Below are 27,182 nucleotides of genomic sequence, written 5' to 3'. Positions count from 1 at the left end.
ACAAAGCTAATAACGCCACTGGTAACCCTTCCCATGTTATAGTAGAATATAATACATCTAAATAGTGTTTATGGTACATTATAACGTACCCTTAGCATCGCCTCTTCTCTTGTTATTCTTGTAATAAACAGTTAGTTGGGTGTTGAAAGAGAGGCGGGGACACTTTGGGGAAAGGTGAAAGGAAAAGTAAACGCGGAAGGGAGAGAAAGAGAGGGAACGGGGGGTACGGAGGTGGTCCCCACATAGCCGACACTACACGTGTCTTCACCTCGGCATCCTTTACCTGCGGTAACAACCACCACTTGCCTCCGCTGCGGGTTCCACCACACAGCAAGCAGCACAAGTTGGCGCCTTCCAGTCTGAGAAGAGCGGGGCCCAGGACGTCGGTGGGACCATACTCGCTTTATTACGTCAGTGCATGAACTTGTTAGATGTTTCGCAAGAAGCACCTAATCACTGCTTGATCCTTCTGCAGCTATGCCGGCGAAGTAAGCGCAGAAGTACCCCCATTTTTTTCCTTCTTCGTCTTTCTTTCCTTCCTTTTATTTTCTTTTATAAGTAATGGTTGTTGTACAGTAAATAATATAATCTCAAATGATCATGCTCACGACTATGACCTCTCATGCATTATCACGGTGGAAATCCTAGCCCAAAATTGATAAATAATTCACCATGATTGTTTTCGAGAAAATAATCATCATGAAGCTAGAGTCCCTTTGATTACTTTACTGCTCTCCGATGCATTGGCAAAAGTGAACAAACCGAGGTAGAGACGACCACAGTAAGCTATATAAACTTATCTCTCGAAGTTTACTCTGTCAAAGAATCCACCCCGAGGCAAGCAACATTTGTTGAAGCCTTTTTTTTTTCTTTGAAAAAAAAAAAGCGGCGTGTAAGAGTCCAACTCACAGCATCACATGGCAAAAGGGAGAAATTTAAGAGAGGAGAGAGAGAGAGGGGGGGGCGTGAAAATAACACGAATTTAAAGCACTTGGAGCAGTAGGAGGTTGGGGGGTGAGGAATGGAGGACATATGGGTGTTGGTATGGGTGCAGTGCATTGGTCGCGTTAGTGCTGTATTCGTGCTGGGTTAGCGAGCTGCAGCTTCGTTAATTTATCCGCATTCTAATTTATCAGTGTTTATTATTGGAGTCGTAATTAATTGGCCTTGTATTATTTTGTTCCGAGCTAGCTATAACAAAGTGAGCGATTAAAACCCCCCATAGCCCCCACTTGTTTCTCCTCATCCTCTCACTCCCTCCTCCACTCCCACTAGAAAAAGCAAACCAAGTCTAAGGCTTGGAGAAGAGCTAGCTTAGCATCATGGCACGAGAGTGGGAAATGGGAATGGGGTTTGAGTATGGCATGGGAATGGGGATGGGAACATCCTTATCTGATGCTTGTAACCCTACTACTACATCCATGGCTATGACCAGCAACATGTATGGGCAACCATCTACTCATGATGCGTTTCGCATGGACGACCTCCTCGATTTCTCCAACAACGACCTCTTTGTGTCTTCTTCCGCTGCAACTGTAACAGACGATCATCTATTTCCACTGCCCGAGCCGTCTATGGATGCGGTCTCATCCTCTAATCTTCAATCCTTTCACCACTCCTTCGCCGACGACATCTACATTCCAGTAAGTAAATTACTTGCAATTTTTCGTTGTAATGAATATATTTTGAGATCAAGTTTTGGTTTACAAGTAGAACTTAATTTGTACCTTGTAGAGCGAGGAAGCGGCGGAGCTGGAATGGCTATCGAAATTCGTCGACGACTCCTACTCCGACATCCCTGCCACCAACCTCCTCGCTCCCCCGACCGACATCAACCACCTCCACGCCGATAACTCCTCGGTCCCGATCCGGGTTCCGCGAGGCGGTCGGCGTACATCCTTGTCATCATCGCCCTCCTCCACCACCACCTCTTCCACCTCCTCCTCCTCGGATTTCTCCTCGTCAAAGATGACGAAGTCGAACTCCAAAGGGAATAAAGGCAAGCATAGCAATGGTGGGAATAGTAATGGGAGCGAGGAGGGAGGGGTGCGACGGTGCACGCATTGCGCGTCGGAGAAGACGCCACAGTGGAGGACGGGGCCTCTGGGCCCGAAGACGCTTTGCAATGCTTGCGGGGTGCGGTACAAGTCGGGGCGCCTGATGCCGGAGTACAGGCCCGCGTCCAGCCCAACCTTCGTGCTGACTCAGCACTCCAACTCCCACCGCAAGGTTATGGAGCTCCGCCGCCAGAAGGAGGTCCTCCTCCTCCGCCACCAAAACGACACCTCCGCTGCCGGCCCCGCACCGGAGCTGCTCTTCCATGACTACGGCGTCTGCTGATCGAGTGTGATTTCCTCTCCTTTTCTTTCTTTTTCTTTTTAATTTTACTTTTATGTTCTTCTAGATCTCGGAAATTTGTGTTGGTATAAATTTGAGATTCTTGGAGTGGTGTAAGGCAAATGCTGTTTGCAAATTAAACAGCCTTGATTTAGCAAAATGCTTGCTTATTTTGTTTTTTATTTTTTATTTTTGCAATAACCACCTATATTTGATGTTAATTGCATACAAATAACTCTTTTTCTATATTTACGAATTCAATCCTCCTTAATTTCAATTTATTCGCATATATATATATATATATATATATATATATATATAGTTTTCCAACAAATTTCCTACAGAAGTCGATTAAGTGTTTGTATGCGAAAAAAAATAAAGGAAAAAAAAAATAATGAACTTAATTTTTGCCGTGGTGTTTTGGGTTATTACTTTCTTCGGATTCTATGTGGGTTGGTGAATGATAATAAAGTGGAAGGAGATTGGATAGCGCGATGGGTCATGGATGGGTTTGTTGGGGGAGATGATTGGAGTGGGGTGGCACGTGAGTTGCTGCTGTAAGCCTGTAAGGGCCTGCAACTTTTGGCAGAAAAGAGGGAGAAAAATTATTCCCATCACGTGATAGGACGCGGTGGGGATGGTATGCTGAAAATAATGGAATCCAGAAGGTGATTGAAGGAAGGAGTAAATCGTATGTTACTTCGAATGCGGATCGATAATTTTCTTACGACACACTTTAATTGCCTGATAAGGGGTCTTATTCGTGCATAATATGCCTTATTCGATTTAGCTAGAGGATTTCTTGAGATAGGGACTAAACAAACCCCTGTACCTAACTGAAGGTTTCTACATCAGTAGCCTAACAAAAGTGGATATCCTCTTTGGATCATTAATTACTGTGCCTTTGTAAATGGCATCAAAGTGTAGAATATCTTATGCAAATTGAGGCAATCGCCTAGGCTCCACCAAAATAATTGATAATTGCTTTAGTCTTGGTGCCCCAAACAAAATATCCTCATAGGTAAATATTAGGGCCCCAAAACAAATGTTGAAATAGTTTAGTAACTGCTGGCTTACTTTCGAGGTTTTGACCTAAGAAACATAGCATACCTCTAGAAGACTAGCATAAGGATACTATAAATATAAATATTACATTATTGGATTTTTATGCGCATATAACCTTTAAAAATATCTCTTTTATCTCATTTATGTATATCTTCCTACTAAAATTATTTTACATATATAGAGCAGTTAAGAGTATTTTTATTTTTATTAAATTATTAAGACTTAATTTAAAAAGTAACCGAGAGGATATCTTTGTAAATAATATTTGTGAAGCATATGCATACAGATATTAATTTAGAGAAGTATATAAGTAAATAAGAGACTTTCTAAGAGTATAAACATATAAAAAATTATATTATTAGTAAAAATAACATGAGTACACTAATAAGATAGAATTAACGAAAAGTAATATATTCTTTCAAAATTCTAAAAAAAAAACACTAAATATACAAATATATTATATATGATTCATACCATTTATTCAGTAGTTTCTAAATTGTACAAGGGCCCTTTCAACATATTTGCCTAGAGCCTCATATTTTATTGACTATTTATTTTAAATGATAACCATACATTGACAGACACCATCTTTCCATGCAGTGCATTTTTATCCGTATTAATTGCTATCACTTCCTCTGGTATTATATTTCTACTCTATACATTTTACTCGCACATACAAGAACACAGTAAAAGATCCACATCACTCATTAAGCATAAAGGCTCCCATGAAGGAATGTTCCACAAGGAACTTTGATAAAGCCTCCAATCTATTTTACTCAATGTCTTAAACTTTAATCTGGAAAATTATTCGTTTAGCTGGAAATGTAACAAAAGTTGAATGCTAGTGGTATTACATATGCCAGAGGTCAAGTACTTGGTTGTATTTTAGCCCAGAACTCTATTAGGAGGCCGGCCCAAAAGATAGTTCCAAATGAGGCCCATTAAGTAGCCCAAAGCCGTTACGATAGAACTCGGGACTGGGGGCTGGAAAGCTCCTGATAAATAATTGGAAATCCTAAGTGGGGCCGACGTCGTACTACCAATGGATGTTGATTCCATATATTGTTGTCTGGCCTAATCCTTCGAATAATCGAATCGTACCGCTGCCTTTAAATTAGTTATAATATCGTCTAATCTTATTTATTAGAGATTAGTCGCAAAACTATAATGCCACACAGAGAGCAATATTTGATACGACTTTTTTTTTTGAAATGACGATTGTGCACCTAACAGGAGGCGCTCGGCTCGACAGCGGAGGGGAATAATGGTAAGGGTATATACGTCATTTTAAAGCCATTCAGCGTGGTTGCGATTCCCATCAGTTTTTTTCACTAGGTATTTGTAGATATTATATAGCCGTATATATATATATATATATAAGTTCCCACAGCATTAATTAAATAAGAGTCTCATCGAAGTCTTACTGCTCCAAAACAAGGACTCGAAGAAGAACTACCAGGTCTCGTTTCTCAAACCCTAGTCATCCGATTTCCACCTTAATCCCACGGTCATCTCCACTCCTCCATCCAAATTTTCGCAAGAAACCCTAATCTCCGCCCCGATGATTCCGTTCCCATCCATTGTCTCCGCCCAGATTCGCCTCCTGATCCAGAGCTTGGACGATTCCAACTTCGATACGATCTACCGCGAGCTTTGCCAGGTAATGGACTTTCTCCGTCATCTTTTATGATTTCCTTGCTTCTTTCGTTGTTATCTTTGCTGTTTCCGGTTTCTTGCCTTAAAGAACCCTAAAGGTAAATGAGTTCTCTTCTCGATTCCAGTGGGGGTATGTTTGGCATTATTTCTTGAATCTTTAGTTATTTCCATCCGGCTTCCTCCCATTCTCGCGTCCTCTTTTGTCTCCATGATTGCTGAAAATGGGAGACAAGGAATCCTATATGACCTGATTTATGGCCTTTTAGGGCTTCAGTTGGAACTCGTCTTCCGAGGAATATTTTGAGGTTTTGGTGTCAACACACATCTTTCTTTAGAAAAACATTTACCATCTTAGGATTCCCCGTGGAAGTGCCACTTCTGATTGCAGCTGTCAGTGCTTGTTTATTATCTTGTTGATCAGAACCATATGTTATAAGCTTTAATGACCTAAATGTACTTTTTAACATGCATTTGCTTGCCAATGTCAAATTTGGAGAGGGATAAGTGGCTTCAAGATATTGGCTGCACTATTTGAGCTGTTTTTAAAGAAAATTAGCCCTCTCGACACTTAGAGGTTGGTCTCTGGTGGAGCTGCAAGAGTGAGCATCTCAGCTCAGATAGCATTTTTTTAAATATGAAGCACAGAACTTGATTGTAAATCAGTATAAAGTTTCCTATGTTTCTTACTGATTGTTATCATGCTTTTCTCCTTTTATCATTCGCTTTGGCTGGTTTGACCTCTCTAGCATATGACATACTGGTTTCTCCTTTTGGTTGTTATGAGTTCCCTATTAAGTGCTTATTCTGTTATATATGCCTTTCGGATGTTACGAGTTCATTGTTTCTAAGATGTTTTGTTCGAGAATTGAGATGAATAACTAAGAATAGTCTTACACGATGCATTTTTTTCTATCCAATTGATCATGGGTCATTCACTATTTCACTTTTTCTTGTATTTGTGTTTTAATTATTTATTAGTTACATAAATATGTGCAATATGTTTATGTTCTATACAGTATTTTCTTGGTAATGGTTTGCTTTATTTATCATTTAGTCAATTATCACTCTAGAGATCTTGCTATAGATTTATTATTTTCTTCGTCTGCTCTATTTTAAAAAAAAACTTTCGAGTGCTGTTCTGCATGAGGTGCAAATCTGTAGTATCTTCACAAGTTCCTTTCTCCTGATTAAATGCTCATTACATGAAGCCAATGATAATATCGTGAATGCGCCAGACACGTCTGGTTCTCCTTGAATGTACTATACAATGCTGCTTACTAATTTCATTTGGTTTCAGTTGCCTTGAGTGTTTACTGATGCACAGTTTCTTTCTTTTTGTCCTAGTTGGTGGAATATGGAAATGATGGAAGCATCTTATTGCTCCAAACCTGCTTAGATCAACTGAAACTAAATAGTGGGGAGACTCAAAACTTTCCGCTGAAATGTTCTGTCATATCTGATATATTTAGATATTTGCTTGATAGACCAGATTTCAGTACAAGCTTTTGTGAAGCTGTAAGTACAACACGATTAAGTGAAAGATTTCTAGAGGACCTTTCAGGCACACTTAAACTCTCAGTATCAGAGAGAATTGGTCTTGGGCTTGCCTTATCAGATTCTGAGAATCCTGATTTGAAGATGAAAGGTAAGGCGTTCATTATTCACTTTCAGTTTTAAACATGGTACATTATTTCCCTCTTATTTTTCCCGTGATTGCTACATTTGCTTCACATGTTAGATGTCAATACTTTCTTTTTTCAGGGCAAAATTTCTGCATTGTTCAGATTGAGGAACTCTGTGCAAATCCTGCTTCTGTATCTAACGAGAAAATTCAGGAGATTGTTGCATTTCTTTACCGAAACGAGGGCCTTTCTAAGCATATGGATTCTTTTACGAATATTCTATCTCTATTGCAGTTGAAAGGGAGCCCCTTCTTTATTCCTGCTCCAAACCTGAGAAGTGACATTCATGCTGTCAACTCTCCAAGGTAATTCATATTCAGGATGATGCTTCTCATTCTCATGTACTATTGGGTACATGGATATAATTCAATTGGTGGAGTATACATTGGCTTGTATTTTTTTCTCTTATTTTTGTAGGCATTTGGATATATTCTATGAGACTGCATATAGTGATTTTGAGGCCATTTTGGCTGAAATAGAGAAGGAAATGAGCATGGCAGACATCATGACTGAATTGGGTTATGGATGTACAATTAACAGCTCTCGCTGTAAAGAGATGCTCTCTCTTTTTGATCCTCTTAATGATATAACAATTTCCAAGATACTTGGAGCAATTGCTCGCACTCATACTGGTCTTGAAGACGCACAGAATACGTATGCAACATTCTGCTCTGCTGTTGGTAGTAGCCCAGCCAGTGATTTATCTCCATTAAGCACATGGAACATTGATGTTCTTGTTGATTCAATCAACCAACTTGTGAGTTGATTTCCCCTTTTCCTTTGCCTCTTCTGTGTGAGCACTAAATGATTTACTGTACTAAACTGACAATTCTTTAACTTCAAACTGAATAATTTTTCTTTATAGGCTCCAAAAACAAATTGGAAATATGTAATGGAAAATCTAGATCATGAGGGCTTCAATGTTCCGGATGAAGTAGCGTTCTCTATTCTAATGTCCATATATAATCGTGCATGCGGGGTAATTATGAACTAATACTTGCTTCTTTGTAATGCCTAATTTTGACAATGTAATTAATATATGTCGTGACTTCTCTAGGATCCATTTCCGCTTCATGCTGTTTGTGGGTCTGTGTGGAGGAATGCAGAGGGCCAGTTATCTTTTCTGAGATATGCTGTGTCTGCACCACCTGATGTATTTACATTTGCACATTGTTCACGGAAGCTGGTATGTCTTTGTTCTTTTAATTTAGTCAAATTTTTTGGATTAATATTTGGTGTTCTTAAGTTATATATTTGGTGTACTTCTCTGCTTAGGCCTATGTTGATTTGTTGCATCTTACAAATAAGCAAGGCAACCAGGCTTGGTTTTGTCTTGATCTCCTGGAAATATTTTGTCAACTTGCTGAGCGTGGCCATGCCTGTTCAATTCGGACAATACTGCAGTACCCTCTTACTCAGTGTCCTGAGGTTTTACTGCTTGGGCTTGCCAGTATCAATGTATGATTTCCTTAAGTTTTCCTTATTTTTTTATTCATTATGCAGTACAACTAATGAAAATTATTATTTTTTATGTTTTCACAGACTGCATATAACCTCCTCCAATATGAAGTATCCTCTCTGATATTTCCTGCAATGCTAATGGATTCGGCAAAAAACAGCATCATCGGCAATCTATGGCATGTCAAACCCTACCTAGTTCTGCGAGGAATTCTTGATACTTATACTGATCCAAAATGTCTCCTGAGAATTCTTGATATATGTCAAGACCTAAAGGTAATGACTGGGTTTTAGTTTTTACCAGCTTTTTGTTTGTGAAATTCTCGAAGCTATTCATGGGATAACATATTATCATTCTCTTCAATTCTCTTCCTGATGTAATCATCTGTTATTAATCTATATTTGTAGCTAAGTTTTCTTGCAATATGGAAAGTCTGCTATTACTATTTCTCTATAATTTTTTCTTTGCGTTTTTGGTTTATTCTGTATTTTATTGCATTTCCACATTTAGTTACTTTAGTGTTTTCTTTGTGTTGGTTATTTGTCTCACATGTCTAGTTGGAAATTTTCTGCTTCAACAGTTCAACTTAATGAAAGTAAGTGTGGACTGAGGAGTAGTTCTTTGTGATAAGCTATGTCAACAATCCTTGGTGAGCATGTACGGATGGAGTTTGTCTATATTTTTTCTAGCTTATTGTTGGATGTTTGGTAGAGAGTATTACAGCAAGGGTAGATAAGCAACCTATCAATGTGGCATAGGTAGGAGCAGTCCCTTTCTGTTTATGGAATTATGATCCTGAATTCCTAATGTGCAAGTTTCCGCTTATCTGGATTGTGGGAGGGACAGATGTAAACAAATCTTACCCTCTTTCTGGAGATGTTTCCATGACTCAAAACTGCAGCTTGGGGATGCATGTAATGCCTTAGTGCTGTGTTGTGCTGTACCTCAGGCTCAGACTACATCTTGAGGATGATTTTTTGGTTGCCATAAGTATAGGCCTATCTATTATATGCAGAGATGGGTTTTGACGATCCGGCATGTCACTGTGCTGATGAATTTTATCATCAATGTATGTATCTGATTATATGACTCATGCCACGCAGTAGCAATACAATGTCTTATTCCGATTGGAGTAGAGTTCTGTTTGGTTGTGTAATGTATCTTATTCTCTTTATGAGATCATTTTTATTTTCCCTTTTGCTGTGTCCAATATATTGGTAATCTTATCAGAATTTTACTATATTATGTAAGCTTTACTTATAAAAAAAGGGTATTGCAGTTGCTCATATAGTACAGAGATCACTCGCAGAATTAATTGTAGATGTTGCTAAGTCACTTCATATCTGAATAAATCTCTAGTTCTCTACTTATTGGTTTGATATTTTCTGCTATCAAATGCTCCTTTCAACTTGTATCTTTTTTCTGCAATAGATCTTAACGGCCATACTGGATGCAACACCTCTCTCCTTTAGCATTAAATTGGCTGCCGTTGCCTCCCAAAAGGAGCTCATAGATCTTGAGAAGTGGTTGAGCGAAAATCTAGTTACATATAAGGATGTTTTTGTTGAGGTAATATGGATGCTCTTCCCCGCAGTCATGTTCAGAATCTACTATATTCCAACTTTCTCACTTTAGTTTATTTAGCCTTTCTGCATTTAATATGTCTATATCTTACAAATTGATTCATTTTGCCTTTTAGGAGTGCATTAAGTTCTTGAAGGAGGTTCTCATTGATGCAGCAAATGATGTTACAGAAAGCACTCCACAACAATCTCGAGCTGCTGTTATGAATATCTGCCAAGAAACATGTTCTGTATTTTTCAAGGTTTTCTATTGCGACACAATTGTACCAATTTTTTAAACGGCACATCTCAAAATGATATTCTTTTTAACTTATTGATGATATTAAGGTGCAAAAATCTACATTACAGGTTCTTCAGACCCATTCAGGGCAGCTTATCTCCGACCAACTTGTGGAAGAAATAAAGAGGCTGCAGATGGTTTCCAACCCAAAGAGTGAAAGTGCTGTAGTTACAGATATGATAACTCCCGAGGGAAGTTCAGATGACATAGAGGCAGAGGCGAATACTTACTTCCATCAAATGTTCTCTGGACAGTTGAGCATTGACGCCATGGTTCAAATGCTTGCACGCTTCAAAGAATCATCTGACAAGAGGTGGGTTGGTTTGCTTAAGCCCCATGTGTACCATTTGCCCTGGATATTTGTGTTGCCAAATAGAATTTCATGGTCTGAATATAATGCAATCCTTTTTTTTTCTTTGACATTGACTTAGTGTTGTGTGATTCACTATTCGAACTTTGAAGTGTAGCATCTATAATCAAGTCTGAAATTAGTAGGCATGGTGCTCTACTATGCTTGTGGTGAAATATGTACTTCATGACTTCTAGTATCTGACAGTTTTTCTTCGATTCCATTCAAAGAAGCATTAATGACTACTTCAGTATATGATCCTGCAATTTGTTTTGTATCTGATAGAAATCGGACTTGTGACCTGACAGTCACTTGTTTGTTGTGCAATCTACTGACCTATACGCTGTTTTGCATGCAATGGATTTCCAGAGAGCTGTCAATATTTAACTGCATGATTTCCAATCTGTTTGAAGAGTACAAGTTCTTTCCCAAGTATCCAGATAAGCAACTGAAGTTAGCTGCTGTACTCTTTGGTTAGTATCTATCATTTTGTGTTTCTCATATATAGTTCTAACTTCTAAGGGTATCATTTTGTCTAGGTTTTGAAATGTGAATCCTGCTGTTGTGTTTGCCTTTGCCTTTTGCGTTTGCTGATAAGAGATCGAATGCCATTTATAGAACTTTTTCTAATTTCTGAGGTCATGATTGTCTTTCCTGGGTTAATTTGAGTTTCTAATACTAAAATTACTGTATATATCTCGGTTAAGATTTGAGCTTCTGGAGATTGTAATATCAGGACAAGAGTTGTACTATACTTCCATGTCCTCTTCTGATGAGAGTAGCTGATACTGTATGAGCAGTGAAACTATCAATTTTCAATTTGTTCTTTGTCATCTGAGATGTCGACAGACTTGGGATATACTTCCATCTGGGGAGTTCCAGTCTGCATAAGTTCAGAAGTTTTTCATGACTTGCATTCCTATCTAAAAACGTAATTGGAGGAATTAAGTGTCCTCTGAATCTTCTTACATGCTTTTTTTTTTTCTCATCTAATTGGTAAAACATGCTTTGCACATAGCCATTCTTCTTTACATGCTAAGAATTTTTTCCCCTCCACTCAAGAAAGTATATAAAGAAAGTTGATTCACGAACCTTCTTCTGTTATAAGCTTTTCCCTTCAAAATCTGCATTGGTGGTGTTCATGTTTCTTTGATATAACTTTATTTGCGGGTTATAATTGGCGCAGGCTCCCTTATAAAGCACCAGCTTGTCACTCATCTTGCACTTGGTATTGCCTTACGTGGGGTTCTTGATGCCTTGCGTAAATCTGTTGACTCAAAGGTTAGTAAAAATATCTTTAAACAGTGAGTTTTCTCTAAATGTGGTCTGCTTAGCGTGTACCAATTTTATAACCTGGTTTGTGTGCAGATGTTTATGTTTGGTACGAAGGCCCTGGAGCAGTTTATGGACCGTTTAATTGAGTGGCCACAGTACTGCAATCATATATTGCAGATTTCACATCTGCGTGTGTCACACTCTGAGTTGGTTGCTATAATTGAGAGAGCACTTGCAAAGATTTCGTCCAGTCACACTGAGTCAAATGGTGGTGACTCTGTTGCAACTGAACAACAAGCTTCTGGACCAGCATCTGCAGATAGCATTGAGGTGTAGTTCGAACTTGATCTAATTCATATATGCAGGGACATGATGAATTGCTCATTTTATCCTTTTGTCTTCTTCTGAAGATCTTACCATGTATTTTAGAAATGTTGTAATAATTCAACATCCAGAGATTCCCAGACCTCCCTGCACGAACCTCGGTCCTATCAATTTGGTCCTCATGTTACAATTTCAGAGCATTTCTATTAATCATAGTGACATTTCTTTGAGATCTTTGACACTGAAGTTTTCTAACATGAGGACTGGAAGTTGAATTACTTTATTTTTGGTATTATAATGGAAATATATCATGCTAATTTCAATTGATGAGTTTTTTTAACTATTAAAAGTAACAAATTTGATTTTTAAAATTTTTCCTTGTTAATATTTGTTAATTTCATCCAATGTAATGGTCTGTTTTCTACAGGCCTCTGAGGCATCATGGCAGTTGATGGGTTCAACTTCCTCACAATTAGGAAGGCAGCTTTCTTCGTTTCAACTGCAGCAGAGGCATCAAGGGTTTCTTGGCGAGAGGCTTAAAGCATCTACAACATCTGTTAGTTATAGCAAGCCTCCTCTTTCTCAAATTGCGCAAACATCACTTGCCTTGACAACTGTTGATTCTTCTACTACTCAGAAGGTACTAGTAACTGTGTAGATGCTTTGTTGGAGAAGTAAAGATCTAATATGCCAAAACTATGAGTTTGAGAGGCCAGTGATTAGTGTTTACTTTTCAGTTTCTTGTTTTTCTTTTCAACGTCTCCTTTATAAACATCTCAATTAAGTGGCTATCTCTGGCCTTCTCTTTTAATGCTTATGCTTGCGTAGGTAACTCCGTTGCAGTCTTCACAAGCATCATCTCATCATTCTACTAATGTGGCAACTACTGTATCCTCTCCTGGCTTTTTACGTCCTCGAAGTTTAGCTCTAGGTAAAAGAAACTATTGACATGCTAATCTACTGTTATTTTACATAAGTTGTGCTATTTCGTATCTTGTAAATCTCAGAATGTAGTTTAGGGTAGAGCTACATGTAATCTGCAATTAGTCTTTTTGTTTGTTAAATATAGAATGCCAAATTGCCGAGTAACTTTTTTTTATGTCTTACACCTATTCATGCTAGAATTGGTGATGTGCCTAATGGATTGAAGTGTCTAACTTCTTCATTTAGGTATGCTACGGCAACATTCGCCCGCCATTGGTTTTGGGGCTGCATTAAACATTGAAACACTTGTAGCAGCCGCTGAACGAAGAGATACTGTTGAGGTTAATTTTGCGTTTTGCCACGGTTAATTTTTCTTTCTTTGTAACAATTGGACATATCTTAGACATGAGAATCAAAATCGGGTCAACTCTTTTGATCTAGGCCCCCTCATCAGAAGTTCAAGACAAAATTTTATTCATGATCAATAACATTTCAACTTCAAATATGGATGCAAAGGCAAAGGAGTTTGATGAAGTCTTGAAGGAAGATCACTATCCTTGGTTTGCACAATATATGGTCATGAAAAGGTAAGGACAGAAATAATGTTGCCTTCTCATTTAGTCTGTTTACAGTTAAGCGTCGTAACTCATAAGTGATATTTTCTTACTACAATTGTCTGGCAGGGCTAGTATTGAACCAAATTTTCATGACTTGTATCTGAAGTTCTTTGACAAAGTCAATTCAAAAGTGCTGGATAAGGAAATCCTAAAAGCCACTTATGAGAACTGCAAGGTTTGACTGGGACTAATTAATTGATGTTGTCTTTTTCTCTAGAAAGTTCTGTTATCTATTTTGCCACTTTTGGTTGTGTAGGTTTTGTTGGGATCAGAACTTATAAAATCAAGCTCAGAGGAGCGCTCCTTGCTTAAAAATCTTGGCAGCTGGCTTGGAAAGTTGACCATTGGTCGGAACAAATCACTACGAGCAAAAGAAATAGATCCGAAAGTCCTAATAATAGAGGTAGAGTATGCTACTCTTAGGAATTTTTGTTACGCTTTTGGTTTCTGCACTTTGGAGGTACTTAGGTTTATTTTTAATATTTTGATCAAAGAAGGAAAAAATATATAGGTGTTAGATAAAACGATTTGACTTCTTAGACTGTCTTGAAAGCTGAATTCTTGAAAAAATTGTTCAAACAATACACTATAATTTTCTTCTAATGTTAGCATTTCAGAACTCTGAAGTCTGCAGAAAATCTGTACTTCTAATTACTGTCTGCATGGTGATTTTGACAGTGCTCTTCACTTAGTCACAGCAATGTCAAAGATTATAATTGCTCACTGATTCTTGTATACTACTTATTCTTACTATTTGCTGGCTTTGTAACTTCTGAATTGTTGTGGTCAGGCATATGAAAGGGGGTTGATGATTGCAGTAATTCCATTCACTTCAAAGGTGCCACCATTTTGAAAATTTGAGCTTCATTAAATCAAATTTATGCTAGCTGTGATCTAATAACTTGCAAATATTGTAGATTTTGGAACCATGCCAGTCAAGTATAGCATATCAGCCTCCAAATCCCTGGACTATGGGGATCCTTAGTTTACTTGCTGAGATCTATAACCTACCAAACCTCAAAATGAACCTAAAATTTGATATTGAGGTACTTTATCTAGTTTACTGTGTGGAACGACTTTATGCTTAAGTTGTGATGCTGTAAGTTCCTTTAAGTGTTTTTGTTACTGCACTGTGCAGGTGTTATTCAAAAATCTTGGAGTGGACATGAAAGAAGTTAAACCTACTTCACTTCTTAAAGATAAAGTTCGTCAGGTGGAAGGGAATCCAGATTTTTCAAACAAGGATGTCACTTCATCTCAACCACCAGTCATTGCGGAAGTCTCATCGGGGATCATTCCTACAGTGAATCATGTAGAGCTTCAACCTGAGGTCAATAGCACGTCACGCACAATGAATCTTCCGAATATACTTAATCAGGTTTTTGGTCAACTGGCTTTCCTTGATGATGCAAATTAGATATATTTATATATAAGTTGTGAGTGTGTGTGGGTGAGATAATGTCTTTGCTCATTTTTAGTGCATTTGTGTTTTGTAGTATACAGGTCCTCTGCATCTTGCTTCAAATACCATGATGGAGGATGACAAAGTTGGGGCTTTAATAATGCCCGAACATGTTCCGGCTGCACAGGGAATGACTCAAGTTTCACCATCCCCATCCCCTGCCCCATCTCCATCCCCATCTCCGTTTTCTCTTAGTCAGGTTTGCCTCCTCACCATTTTGTCTTATATATTAGTTGTTACACACAAGTCTTTTCATATCTACTTGATTTATTCAATATTTGATACCTGCAGCTTCTGACAATAATTCCAACTGCTGATTCTTACATCAGTATTAATCCAAAGCTTAGTTCTTTGGGCTCACAATTGCAATACCACAGGTTTGATTTTATAACCTCTATTTTGACTTGGCTACCTTGGGTTGGTTTCTTGTTCTCTTCTAAGTGTTTAATCCATGCAGGATCATTCACTTGGCTATGGATAGGGCGGTGAGAGAGATCATATCTGCTGTTATTCAGAGAAGTGTTACTATAGCTAGCCGGACAACAAAGGAACTTATCTTAAAGGTACTTTTTGTCAGTCCTATTTACAATTATCACTTCAACAATGTTTCTATAGGCAAAGTTGTGCCACATTTGTTTTTCTGCTCACACATTTCTGTATAGGACTATGTTATGGAGTCGGACGATAATGTCATATCTCGTTCTGCGCGCTTAATGGTTGGCACTTTAGCTGGAAGTTTGGCCCATGTCACTTGCAAGGTCTTGTGAATTCATCTGCTTGTAGTTTTGATTCGCATGTGTGTGTCAAACTCGGAGCATTATCTCATTTATGCTTGTAGCTTAAATTATAGCTGACCTTGGAGCTCATCTGATAATTTATGGCTCTTCAGGAACCTCTTCGTGTGGCCCTGACGAATCACCTCCGAAGTCTACTTCAGGCCTTAAATAGTAACAATGAAAATAATGAGCAGATAATTCAGATTCTTACCAATGATCATCTTGATCTTGGCTGTGCAGTAATTGAAGATGTGGCATCACAAAAGGTAACTTTGCTTTAACAATTTTCTCTTGAATGTTGTTTTTGTAAAGTTATATGTTTGGAATCAAATTTTGCTTCACTGTGCGATGCATGCTTGTTATTGTCTTATTCTTTTGATTGGTGTGTGAAACCTTAAACACTAAAGCTGAAGAACCACACACTTTTGATTGATATTATATTTTTCTTGGGCATTATGATGCTATGATTAAGGTAGTAACATATATCAACTATCTATGCAACCTTGCTGAGTAATAGGGATTATCTTGCAGAATTTGAGGAAAAGAACCATCTTCTTCTAAGAAAAGATGAATATGGTTGCTTGTTATGAAGCTGATTGTAAAGCTTCACCATTGATTTATTTGGTCGTTCACCATTGATTTGTAAAGCTGATTGTAAAGCTTCACCAGGGATTATCTTCCAGAATTTGAGGAAAAGAACCATCTTCTTCTAAGAAAAGATGAATATGGTTGCTTGTTATGCAACTCTGATTTGAATCCTTTACAATAAACACTTGCAATGAGATGCAAATAGCAAGCTTTACTGTGTTTGTTGTCGCTCTATAACCTGGGTGAACTAGTTGAATTAATATCATAGGACTCGATTTCTAATGTTGCTTACAATTGGCAACTGACACAAGTTGGGAGTGTTAAAATTATGTAATATTATACTGGATTTTCTGCAGGCTGTGGAGATGATTGATGGAGAAATAGGTCCCTCATTTGCTGCCCTAAGGAAGCAAAGGGAAGGGACTGGCTCCTATTATGATGCTTTTACTTATTCTCAAGGTCCATTTTCACGTGTCCCAGAGGCACTTCGTCCTAAGCCCGGTCGCCTGTCCCTCGCCCAACAGCGTGTTTATGATGTAAAGTCACAAAGTGTTTATCCTTCCATTTTGTACTATGAAGCTTCTATGAATGTGACTTTTTCACGTGTTGATTCTTTCTTGTTTCCAGGACTTCATCAAGATTATATGGCACAACCAGTCCAGTCAGAATTCAAGTGCTGGGCCTACTGGACAACCTGGTATGAGTGGGAGTACAGGTAACTCTAGTGTTCCTCGAGCATACAGTTCAAGTTCAGTCCCATTGAACTCCAGTGGCTTCTCAACTTCTCAAGTAGCTCCATTCAGCTCAGTAGCTCAGCCATTGGATCTGATATCTGAAGAGTCAGATCGTGGTTCTTCACAACTTCCTAGGTTCAAATTCTTCTTATCTTTCACTTTGTATAAGCATGGAAATAGAACCCTGGATTCTAAATTTGATTATTTGGTTTGTAGTGGTCATCCCACTCAAGTTGGAACAAGTGACACTGCTATTCAACATGGTGGCGGAATAAATTCTGTTGTTTCCCCATTTCCTGTTAGCGTTACTTCAAGTGATCTCCCAACAGCCGATGCACCAGTCACAACCAAAGTCAGGAAACTTTGCCATTTCCTTCATTATAAGCTGGAAAGATAATATCGATAATCTGCTGACATTTGCATTAACCTGTTATCAGGAATTGGGCGCTATAGTACCTCCTTCACCTACAGCATCAGCTGACCGTTTGGGAACAGTTATACCTGAATCCCTGTTGACTACTGGTGATGCATTAGATAGGTATCAACAAGTTGCACTCAAGGTAACAAAGCCTGGTCCTTTTTCCACCCTGACGGTTCAATGTTACTTTTACACTTATGTGCTTCGCTTACCTCCTCAGTACCTAAAGTTCTTCAGTTGAATGACAAATTAGACTTCAAGGCAATAATATGTGTTTTATGGAAGAGAATATAATCTGAGAGCAAGACTGTAAGAGGAGAGATTTTTCATATTTAGACTGATTTTGCAAAATTACTATCTAGAATCAACTTATTATGATTGTTTTTGGATGTTAGATATGGTTATGGGTGTTGTTTTTTTAAGACCAGGAAGAACTTCAAAGTGCATCGTAAATTCTTTGAACTTTGCGGCATATGATTTGAGAAATGTCTTATGATATCTAGTAATCTTGTAATTTGTAAATGATCTGAATGACTAGACTGGAAGATGTTTATGTTCTTCTGCATCTCGAGCAGAATACACTTTTGGGCTGCTGGTCTGACTGGTGATGCTTAACCACTTTTCCTTTTTAAGTTTATACATGTGCTTTGATGTGGGAAGAGGTGTGGGTTTTGTGGGTGATTAATTCAATTGAAAGTTGTAAAGATGAAAGACCCGTAATCATGCTGAAGACATTTCTTGCCTTGGTCTTTCTTCTAGATTAAAATCTATATTTCTGTCACTTATTGTGTAAACTGCAATATGTTCTTCATCCTTTTTTTTTTCAAAAGTCTTACATGTGTTTGTCCAAAGTTAAGTTTCTAATTGAGCCTAATTATACATTTCAGCTTGAAGCCTTGATAGCTAAAGATGCTAGAGAAACAGAAATTCAGGTCAGATAATTCTTGTTCTCACCTATGGTTGTTCATGCCCATATTTGATTGACCTCATTACTTCATTTACTTACCTACCTCCTCCTTTGCAGGGAGTTGTTTCTGAGGTGCCTGATATCATACTGAGATGCATAAGCCGAGATGAGGCTGCACTAGCTGTGGCACAGAAGGTCAAGTACTTTTTACTATGCTTTTTGACTAGTCTAACTTTCTCTTCTTTTATTCATTTGCATTTTTCGGTGGAACTTTTCTTCTGTTCCAGGTTTTCAAAAGTTTGTATGAGAATTCATCAAATGGTGTCCATGTCACCTCCCATCTGGCAATTTTAGCTGCAATACGTGATGCTAGCAAACTTGTTGTTAAAGAATTAACTAGCTGGGTATGTACTTCAACTTGGCAAAACCATAATTCAAGTACATGCACTTTCTTCTTACATTTGAGAATTAGCTCCATGTCAGTCCTTTCCTTCTCCTTTGCACCACATGGTTTCATATCTGCAGTTACTAGTCTCAAAACTCTCAGTAATATTTTTTATAAGCATGTGAATTAATTGATTGTGAATTGGTTCTTGCTGCAATGTGAGTGCATTCTGTTTGTCATGCAGCCTCCAATATATAAACCCCAATTGCCATTTTGAGCTGATATTTTGCTAGATGCTCAATTGATCCAGCTAGTTTCTGACCATTAACACTAGGAAAGCTTAGTACATCTGATGGTGTCATGTTGGAGCTATCCTATAATTTCATCTTCAGTTTTTCACCTTTCATTTACCCTTCTAATGTTTCCTCTAACTTTGAAGAATAATTGATTGATCTATGAATCCCTACACATGTTTTTGCAGGTAATTTACTCAGATGAAGAGAAGAAGTTTAACAAAGAAATAACAATCGGCTTTATTCGTTCTGAGTTGCTAAACCTTGCAGAGTACAACGTCCATCTGGCAAAACTTATTGACGGGGGAAGGAATAGTATGTTGACCATTTCTTTCAGATTTGGAAAAACAGCTAATTTTGTAGCTAGAGTAATGCTTAGATCTTGAGTTTCCTGAACATCTCTTGCCATGAATCATGATTTTATTTTTCTTCGCTTTTGAGATTGGCCTCTGTGTTGGCGTCTTTGTTTGGTGTCTTTGTTTGGTGTCTGGTGTTGACAAAAGATTCTAACTGCTTGTCTTCTTTAACAGAAGCTGCGACAGAGTTTGCCATATCACTTGTCCAAACATTGATTGCTCAAGATGCTGGCGTAAGCATGTCAGAGCTGTACAATCTTATTGACGCCTTATCAAAGGTATGCATTTTTTTAGTTAAAGATGACAGTATAACTACTTTGTGTATTGTAGAAATTAGATATTTCTTAAACTTGCAGTTAGCAATGAGGCCGGGGTCTCCAGAATCATTGCAGCAGTTGATAGAAGTTGCCAGGAACAATGTTCACAATGCACCTAATCTCACTGCTAACAAGGATGAGAAGGCTAGACAGTTGAGGGATAAAAAGGTCATTACAAATTTTATGCTGTGTGCCATGTAACTCGTTCCAAGCTAAAGAAAGACATTTAGATTCCACTCGTGTGCCAAATAATTGGTTCAACTTATGTCAACAGGTTATATCTGGCCGTAATTTTACCAACAAAGAGGAAATTAGTGCTAATGAAGGTGCAGCTGCAGATCCTCCTGGTTTCCAAGATCAGGTTTACATTTTTAATGTTCATGCTTAATCCAAAAATATTACTTTTTTGAAATTTTTAATTTTTAATAATCATAAAAAAGAATTGCTTTTCATAAGAATTCTCATAATGAAAATTATGGTTGTGCCCCAACAGATAGATAAAAAAATTAGATACTTATTTTACTCCAAATGTCAATATATAGATGCTTATTTTGTATTGCTCTTGCCAGATTGGCCACTAGACATGTTCTGTTACTTTTGCACTTGATGGGACACTTGGTTATTTTGGTTCTAAATTTATACGTTCTTATATGATCGATATACACAAATTTTGTTGTCCTAGATGTGTTAGATGGGATACTATGCATATTAATATTAAAGATATATGTGGTAGGTTTCATATCTTTGGGTAGCCACTTTTTGAGTATTGTGATATGCCAAGGGATGTTAAGCTGGATAAGCAGTACCAAATTTAATTGCTGGACTGAATTGTTGGGAAACCTGCCATCTGGTTGAGGGCATTCAATGCTTGGAGATTATAAACTTGTAATGTAACTGTTGCTGTCTTTATGAAGAGGCTCTCTGAAATCTGAATATCACATGCATGTCGCATAAAGAAGCTGATAGCTGAGTCTGTTTGCATGTGTAAAAGCAGACAGGCTCAAAGATCCTTCAATGACCATGAACTCTCTCCCTCACTGGTTACTTGCCTTTTTGTTTCTCTCTTGCTGAGTTATCGTAAGAAAATTTAAAGGTTGCAATCTTAATAATCTTAAAGGTTCAATGTAAAGGTTCCAATCGTAAGAAAAGCAGACAGGCTCAAAGAACCTTTTAGTTTTTGTTTAGAAGTGAGAACATAATTTCTCATAGTAGAAAAATTACCTCTTAATAATCTTCATAAGGAGATTAAAGGTTGCAATCAGGTAAATGAGAATAAGTATTTTTGGATTCTCTATCAGATAAATCAAACAATAGTTCGCTTAATCAGTTGGTTGGGCATTGATAATAATTGGAGCAATCATGATGCAAGTACTTGTGAAACAATATGGTGTTGGCTAGGGCTCAATTGCAAGGTCTCCTCAAAAGAAGTTAAAGAATATATAGCTGGTTTTCACCTTGAATTCAGGCCTTTATAAATTGGCATGGTTTTCTAAGCCAAAGTAAAACAATGGAACAGTGATATTTTCTACCTTATGGATTAAAATGCCGAATCATGGTCTTATGTAGGCAGGTGCAACTCTCCAAAAGTTCATTTAGCAATGGAAATGTCTAGAAGACGACAGATGTAAAATTGGGGTGTCAATTCATTGCTGTAATTAGTGGAGAGTCAATTAATGATATAATTTCATATATCAAACATTTTCGACCAGATATCTCATAAAATCAATCTCTTTCTATTAAAGATTTCAATTTTTTTCCTTCCAAAAAAAACCTGAAGGTTCTGCCAGTGGTATTGAACTATATATCTCCTTTAAATAACTTTTTGACATCCAGCAGATTATTCTTTATTATGTGGCAGTTTCCATTAGTTTATCCTAATTATATTCTCAAACCTGAGGAAATTTTCAATTGATGTTGTAGGTTTCTGTTCTCTACTCTGAGTGGTGTCAGATTTGTGAGCATCCAGTTACAAATGATGCTGCATATGGTCATTACATATCGCAATTGCAACAGAGTGGTTTGCTTAAGGGTGATGATATCACTGACCGTTTCTTCCGTATTCTAACGGTGAGTAAAAAAAATTTCTTTGTAATTCAAACTTCCATTTTTTGTCATAATATTCTTGATGGTTTGCCAGACCCCATGGGAGGAGCCTCATGCATTTAGATGCCTTTTTATATTCTTGACGGTTCGGATGCTAATGTTTACAACTTTTCAGGAGCTTTCTGTTACACATTCTCTTGTCTCCGAGCAAGTTATGACTCCAAGTGCGATGTCACTTCATTCACCTCAACAAATCCAGCAGCTTTCATATATTCCAATTGATGCATATGCAAAGCTTGTTGTCCTGATTCTAAAGGTATCCTGAGAACATGGACAGTTATCTCAGTTTTCCATTTGTTGATACTACCTGCTTTTCATGTACAATAAATTTGTTCTCTGATCCTTCATCTTTTTATCTCTAGTATTCCTCTGTGGATCAAGGACCAAGTAAATCTGTTTTACTTCCCAAGGTTGGTTTCTCTCACACAAGATGCTGGCAGAATGTCTTTTTTCTTTTCTAAATGGACCTTGCAGGATTCATCTTATTTCCCTGTGTTTCATATCCAGATTTTGTCAGTGACAGTAAGAGCCATTCAAAAAGATGCCGAAGAGAAGAAGCTGTCTTTTAATCCGAGGCCATATTTCCGATTATTTATTAATTGGCTATTGGATCTTGCTTCACCTGACCCTCTCCTGGACGGTGCTAACTTTCATGTATGTGCTATTTTTAGACTGTCATTTTTCCTGTGTATTATTATTAATATTTACATTGATATGTTATTCCAGGTATTGACTTCTTTTGCGAATGCTTTCCATGCGTTACAACCCTTGAAAGTTCCTGCCTGGAGGTCTGATAGTTTCTCCTTTGTTTGTTTTCCTTGATGAGTGTCTGTCTCCAATTTCTTTATGCCTGATACGTCTGCTTGATATTGGTGAAAATTACGCAAATAAGACATGATGATACATGTTATGTAGTTTGAGTTCTAAATTTGATTATTGTTCACAAGGAAATTTTTGGTTATAAGATCCGACATTGTATTTGAATTACTAGCATCTCGGGTCTCATCTTATTTTGCACTTCTTAAGTGCAAAGGTTGTTGATCTTTTATGTATAGAGTTCAATCTCATAACTGATTTCTCGAGTCAATCTGACGTAAATAGTGCATGAGGACAAAAAGTGCTTTTTATCCTTCCCATACAATAGAAGCTTTCCCATCAACAACTGACCTGACTTCTGTTCCTTTGGGCTTTGTTGTGGCTTTTCTCAGAATTCTCTGTTGCTAGATACTGGTTGCCTGTGATCAGGAAAGATGATAGTTTAATATTGAATCCATCTGTCCTAAAACTCTCTGTATCAGTCTTAGTAGTCTTGTGCATGCAAAATGGAAGAATTCTTTTCAACCATAACAAAATTGCATGGTGGAAATATTTACAGTCCTCCAGAGAGCATGTTTCCCTGTTAAACAAGCAGTTTGCCATGATTCATCTTTTCTGTTTTAGGTCCTTTTTTATTTACTATTATGACAAGATTCTGGAGTCAGTATGTTTGAAATTATATATTCCTTTAGATATTCTGCTAATTGCATCTTAATATCTTCTCAGGAGACAAATTAAATAATTTTTAACGTGAGACAATTGAATGACTGTATAGTGTTATTGAGATTACTGAAAATAAAATTAAAATCATAAATTAAACTTTGAGATCTATTTTCCTTTTTACTGGAGCTGAACAACACCATGTTGTTTTTCTCTATTCCATTTCTTGTTCCATGCTTGTTTCTAATTAAAGTTCTTTTAGTTTTGCATGGCTTGAGTTGGTAAGCCATAGAAGCTTCATGCCGAAATTGTTGATGTGCAATTCTCCGAAGGGCTGGCCATTCTTTCAACGTTTACTTGTTGATTTGTTCAAATTCATGGAACCCTATTTGAGAAATGCTGAGCTTGGAGAGCCGGTATATCTTATTCGCTACCTAGAGGTTTAGTCATAATGTGGAGTTTTATCTCGTTTGCTTACATATCTATTTATATGGTTGCTAATTCTTTTTTAGGTACATTTTCTGTACAAAGGCACTTTGAGGGTGCTGCTTGTACTGTTGCATGACTTCCCTGAATTTCTCTGTGACTATCACTTCAGTTTTTGTGATGTGATTCCATCCAGTTGCATCCAAATGCGGAATGTCATTCTTAGTGCATTTCCGCGCAATATGAGACTCCCTGACCCTTCTACTCCCAACTTAAAGGTGGTTGCAACCGTCCATGAGAATTGGATTTCCTATTTACATTCTTTGTGATCCAAGAGGAAATAAGGAATGTCTTTATTTGAAGAATTAACTTCTTTTGCTTTTAAAACAGATTGATCTACTGCCTGAAATCACACAGTCTCCTCGAATTCTATCTGAAGTTGATGCTGCCCTTAAAGCAAAGCAGATCAAGGCTGAGATTGATGAGTATCTCAAGGTGAATAGTTCATTTCATTACCTTCATGCACCGGGATGGAAAATGTTTAATATAATTTTCTGAGAAGGAAAGAGGGCATCATCATCATTCAAAGTTTAGCTAGTCATACATGTGAACTTGTTTTCTGTTATATCTGTTCACTCCTTGTTCATCTGAATCTGCAGACTAGGCCTGAAGGATCTTCTTTTTTAGCTGATCTAAAACAGAGATTGCTGCTGCCACAAAATGAAGCAAACCTAGCTGGAACTCGTTATAATGTACCTCTGATTAATTCACTAGTTCTTTATGTGGGCATGCAGGTACGTTTTATTTTAAGAATCTTCATATTGCTCAGTCGAAAGTACTGAATTCTATTTTCCTTGGCAAAATATTCCTTTCTAGCTAGTTTACAAGCTTTTTGTTGTTCTGTAATATCTAATACTGCTTGTTTATCGCTTAATTGGTAGCGCAGCATACTATGATAGTGTTGGTTGTATTCCTCTCATAAAATATACTCGTGGATACCATCAGATAAAAGCAATTTCATCTTTTTCCTGTCCTAGACTTTTCTGAGGAATGCTCTCTTAACCTCGGGTGTTTACTGTAGCTGTAACCCTTCCCCTTGTGAGTTGCCTTTCTGGATTTTAGTGTAGGCTCCTCGCCTTGTTCTATTCCAAATTGGGTTTTATTTAAATGCCAGTAGTAGAATAAATGGAGAAAGGGTCTTATGATAAGTAAGCAATTGATGTTAATTACTGTTATCTATTAAATTTTAAGAGACGCCATTTAATTAATTGTTTGTTCAGCTTTTGTAATTGAAAACTTGCTCTCATTTTCTTATACTCATGATTTTCTTCGTAGTGACATTCTGTAGCCATTATTCTCTGTATCATGTGTGCCCTAGAAAGCATTTTAAGTTAACAGTAACAAGCATTGCAGGCTATACAACAACTGCAGAGCAAATCTGCTCCTCAACTTGCATCCACTCAACAGATGAGCCATATACCTCCTATGGACATTTTTCTGGTTGGCGCAGCTATGGATATCTTCCAGAGTCTTATCAAAAACTTGGATACCGAAGGACGCTATCTTTTTCTTAATGCAGTTGCTAACCAACTGCGGTATCCAAACAACCATACACATTACTTTTCCTTCGTTCTTCTCTACTTATTTGCAGAGACTAGCCAGGTGAGCTCTTGTATGTCATGATTTGTAGTTTCTCTCATCAACGCTTTGATTTTTGTCCTCTCTGCACTTCTGTTTTTAACATATTTAGTGTTCCTGTATGTTCTTCCTGATATTAGCTTGATATATTTCTTTTCTTATTAGTCTATGGGATTAAGATGCTGCAAATGTAGCTTTAGTTGTTGTCTATCCTGTCTCCTCATAAGGCTGTTATGTCTTATATTAAGTTAGATTTGCATGAATGGATTGCTAGTGGTTTGCCTATGAAGGTAAAGTGATATGTTAAACTGTTCCCATATTTGATAGCATGGTGGACTTTAGGAATGAATATATGCTAGTGGAGGCAATCCCCATTAGTCAGAGATGCTATCCGGTTCTATTTATAGTTTCAAACAGCCTTTTGTTTCTAGTAATTTTTACCTGAAAATGGTTGTGCCTCATGAATTCTAGTTGAGTCTTGTTGATTCTTTTTGTGCATGTGACACTAGAACATCTTCACCAGAAGGAGTAAAGTATGTTTGCACTAGGTCTATAGTATCATGATTCATTTTTTTTTCCTTTGGTAGTCTTTTCCACGAGTAGCCTTTGCTTCACCATTATGCTGTATTACTTGTTTCTTTTATCGTTGCTTGACTATTAGTGAATATTATATGTTATTATATTAGTCGCAGGAAATCATTCAGGAGCAGATAACAAGGGTACTGTTGGAGCGCTTAATAGTTAACCGTCCCCATCCTTGGGGTCTGCTTATTACTTTCATTGAACTGATCAAGGTATTATCTTAAGACATGGTTCTGTAGCAATTGTATATTTGCTGGCATCTCTTTCTTTAAGTTGATCCCAGTACTCTGGTGTCCTTGCAGAATCCACGGTACAACTTTTGGAATCGGCCTTTTACACGATGTGCACCAGAGATTGAGAAGTTATTTGAGTCAGTATCAAGATCCTGTGGTGGTCCTAAAGCAGTCGACGATGGAATTGTCTCGAGTGTTGTTTCTGATGGCAACCACTGATTCATCAGATATTTCTGTTTTTCTTTCTGTTTGATGTATGTAAGAAGCACCATTAGCATACGTAGTGTAGTGAGCATTCATGTTTGAATTGATTTTGTCTAATTTATCATCAATTAGGAGTGCAAGCTGATGCAGCACGCTATTTTTTTGGGTGAGGCGGTTCTTTGATGAACTACCTTAACTACAGCAGACAAGAACCAGAGGACTTGATCCTTACATGTGCTCAGTTGGCAGATCACATTCGTTACAGTGACTTTTTGCAACTTTCCCAAGTTTGAGACTTATCACTTATGCCATGTATAGTGGAGAGCAATTTGAAATTCAGTAGAGATAAAGCAAGGTAGAGGAACATTACAAAAGTGACTGTACAGCGTGATGTTAATCGAGTGGGGGAAGAAACTAGGTAGCTGTACCTTATTCAGGTCTTATTTCTGAAGGGCATTAGGATAACAGTATATGTGATCACGTGGGACATTTGCTTGTATATTACTGTGATAATAGTGAAATTTATGTACATGTTCTATGTAGTAGTTTATGTGATAGCGGAGTACGGAACTTAATCTTGATTTAGGATGTTTTATGATGCCTTGAATATAGCACCTTGACCAATAATCGGTAAACGGACTTATGTGTCATCGGAAATTTATGTACTTTCAGCTCTATGACTTGACAATGGCCTAAAGGCCCTGAACTTTGAACCATGGAAGCAGTCCCACCA

General features: G+C 37.6%; 2 protein-coding genes across 3 annotated transcripts; both read left to right on the top strand.

The window, feature by feature from the left end:
- The first annotated feature begins 958 nt into the window (after nt 1-958).
- On the top strand, nt 959-2,497 carry LOC140794146 (GATA transcription factor 4-like). The gene is made up of 2 exons (XM_073146032.1): nt 959-1,643; nt 1,735-2,497. The coding sequence occupies exons 1-2, from the start codon at nt 1,323-1,325 to the stop codon at nt 2,338-2,340; spliced, it is 927 nt and encodes a 308-aa protein (XP_073002133.1). The 5' UTR covers nt 959-1,322; the 3' UTR covers nt 2,341-2,497.
- A 2,307-nt stretch (nt 2,498-4,804) lies between these two features.
- LOC140793194 (uncharacterized) lies at nt 4,805-26,991 on the top strand. Of its 2 annotated transcripts, none has more exons than XM_073144548.1 (51): nt 4,805-5,062; nt 6,403-6,703; nt 6,820-7,045; nt 7,158-7,497; nt 7,606-7,719; nt 7,798-7,926; nt 8,016-8,198; nt 8,283-8,474; nt 9,631-9,768; nt 9,899-10,024; nt 10,131-10,375; nt 10,781-10,884; nt 11,598-11,692; nt 11,780-12,016; nt 12,438-12,650; nt 12,839-12,941; nt 13,181-13,275; nt 13,376-13,521; nt 13,618-13,726; nt 13,808-13,954; nt 14,342-14,389; nt 14,469-14,597; nt 14,690-14,929; nt 15,048-15,212; nt 15,305-15,390; nt 15,471-15,576; nt 15,676-15,771; nt 15,903-16,055; nt 16,734-16,913; nt 17,005-17,246; nt 17,328-17,463; nt 17,549-17,671; nt 18,417-18,461; nt 18,554-18,631; nt 18,724-18,840; nt 19,303-19,429; nt 19,645-19,748; nt 19,827-19,955; nt 20,062-20,148; nt 21,708-21,854; nt 22,006-22,146; nt 22,253-22,300; nt 22,398-22,544; nt 22,617-22,678; nt 23,629-23,782; nt 23,879-24,070; nt 24,183-24,287; nt 24,452-24,586; nt 25,206-25,454; nt 26,123-26,224; nt 26,315-26,991. In XM_073144548.1, the coding sequence occupies exons 1-51, from the start codon at nt 4,964-4,966 to the stop codon at nt 26,462-26,464; spliced, it is 7,365 nt and encodes a 2,454-aa protein (XP_073000649.1). In that variant the 5' UTR covers nt 4,805-4,963; the 3' UTR covers nt 26,465-26,991. The 2 variants fall into 2 exon arrangements, with proteins under 2 accessions (XP_073000649.1, XP_073000648.1); XM_073144547.1 differs by having other exon boundaries at nt 26,117-26,224.
- Nucleotides 26,992-27,182: the final 191 nt, after the last annotated feature.

This window comes from Typha latifolia, chromosome 8 (assembly GCF_019914945.1).
Source record: "Typha latifolia isolate L0001 chromosome 8, TyphaL0001v2, whole genome shotgun sequence".
Lineage (NCBI taxonomy): Eukaryota > Viridiplantae > Streptophyta > Magnoliopsida > Poales > Typhaceae > Typha > Typha latifolia.
This window is presented reverse-complemented; position numbering and strand designations above follow the sequence as displayed.

Excerpts from the sequence above, each read along its gene's own strand:
- LOC140793194 (XM_073144547.1), top strand. The coding sequence starts at position 4,964 with ATGATTCCGTTCCCATCCATTGTCTCCGCCCAGATTCGCCTCCTGATC. Across the intron at positions 13,276-13,375 it reads AACGAAGAGATACTGTTGAG|GCCCCCTCATCAGAAGTTCA; the intron begins GTTAATTTTGCG and ends CTTTTGATCTAG. Across the intron at positions 20,149-21,707 it reads CTCCTGGTTTCCAAGATCAG|GTTTCTGTTCTCTACTCTGA; the intron begins GTTTACATTTTT and ends TTGATGTTGTAG.
- LOC140794146 (XM_073146032.1), top strand. The coding sequence starts at position 1,323 with ATGGCACGAGAGTGGGAAATGGGAATGGGGTTTGAGTATGGCATGGGA. Across the intron at positions 1,644-1,734 it reads CCGACGACATCTACATTCCA|AGCGAGGAAGCGGCGGAGCT; the intron begins GTAAGTAAATTA and ends TGTACCTTGTAG.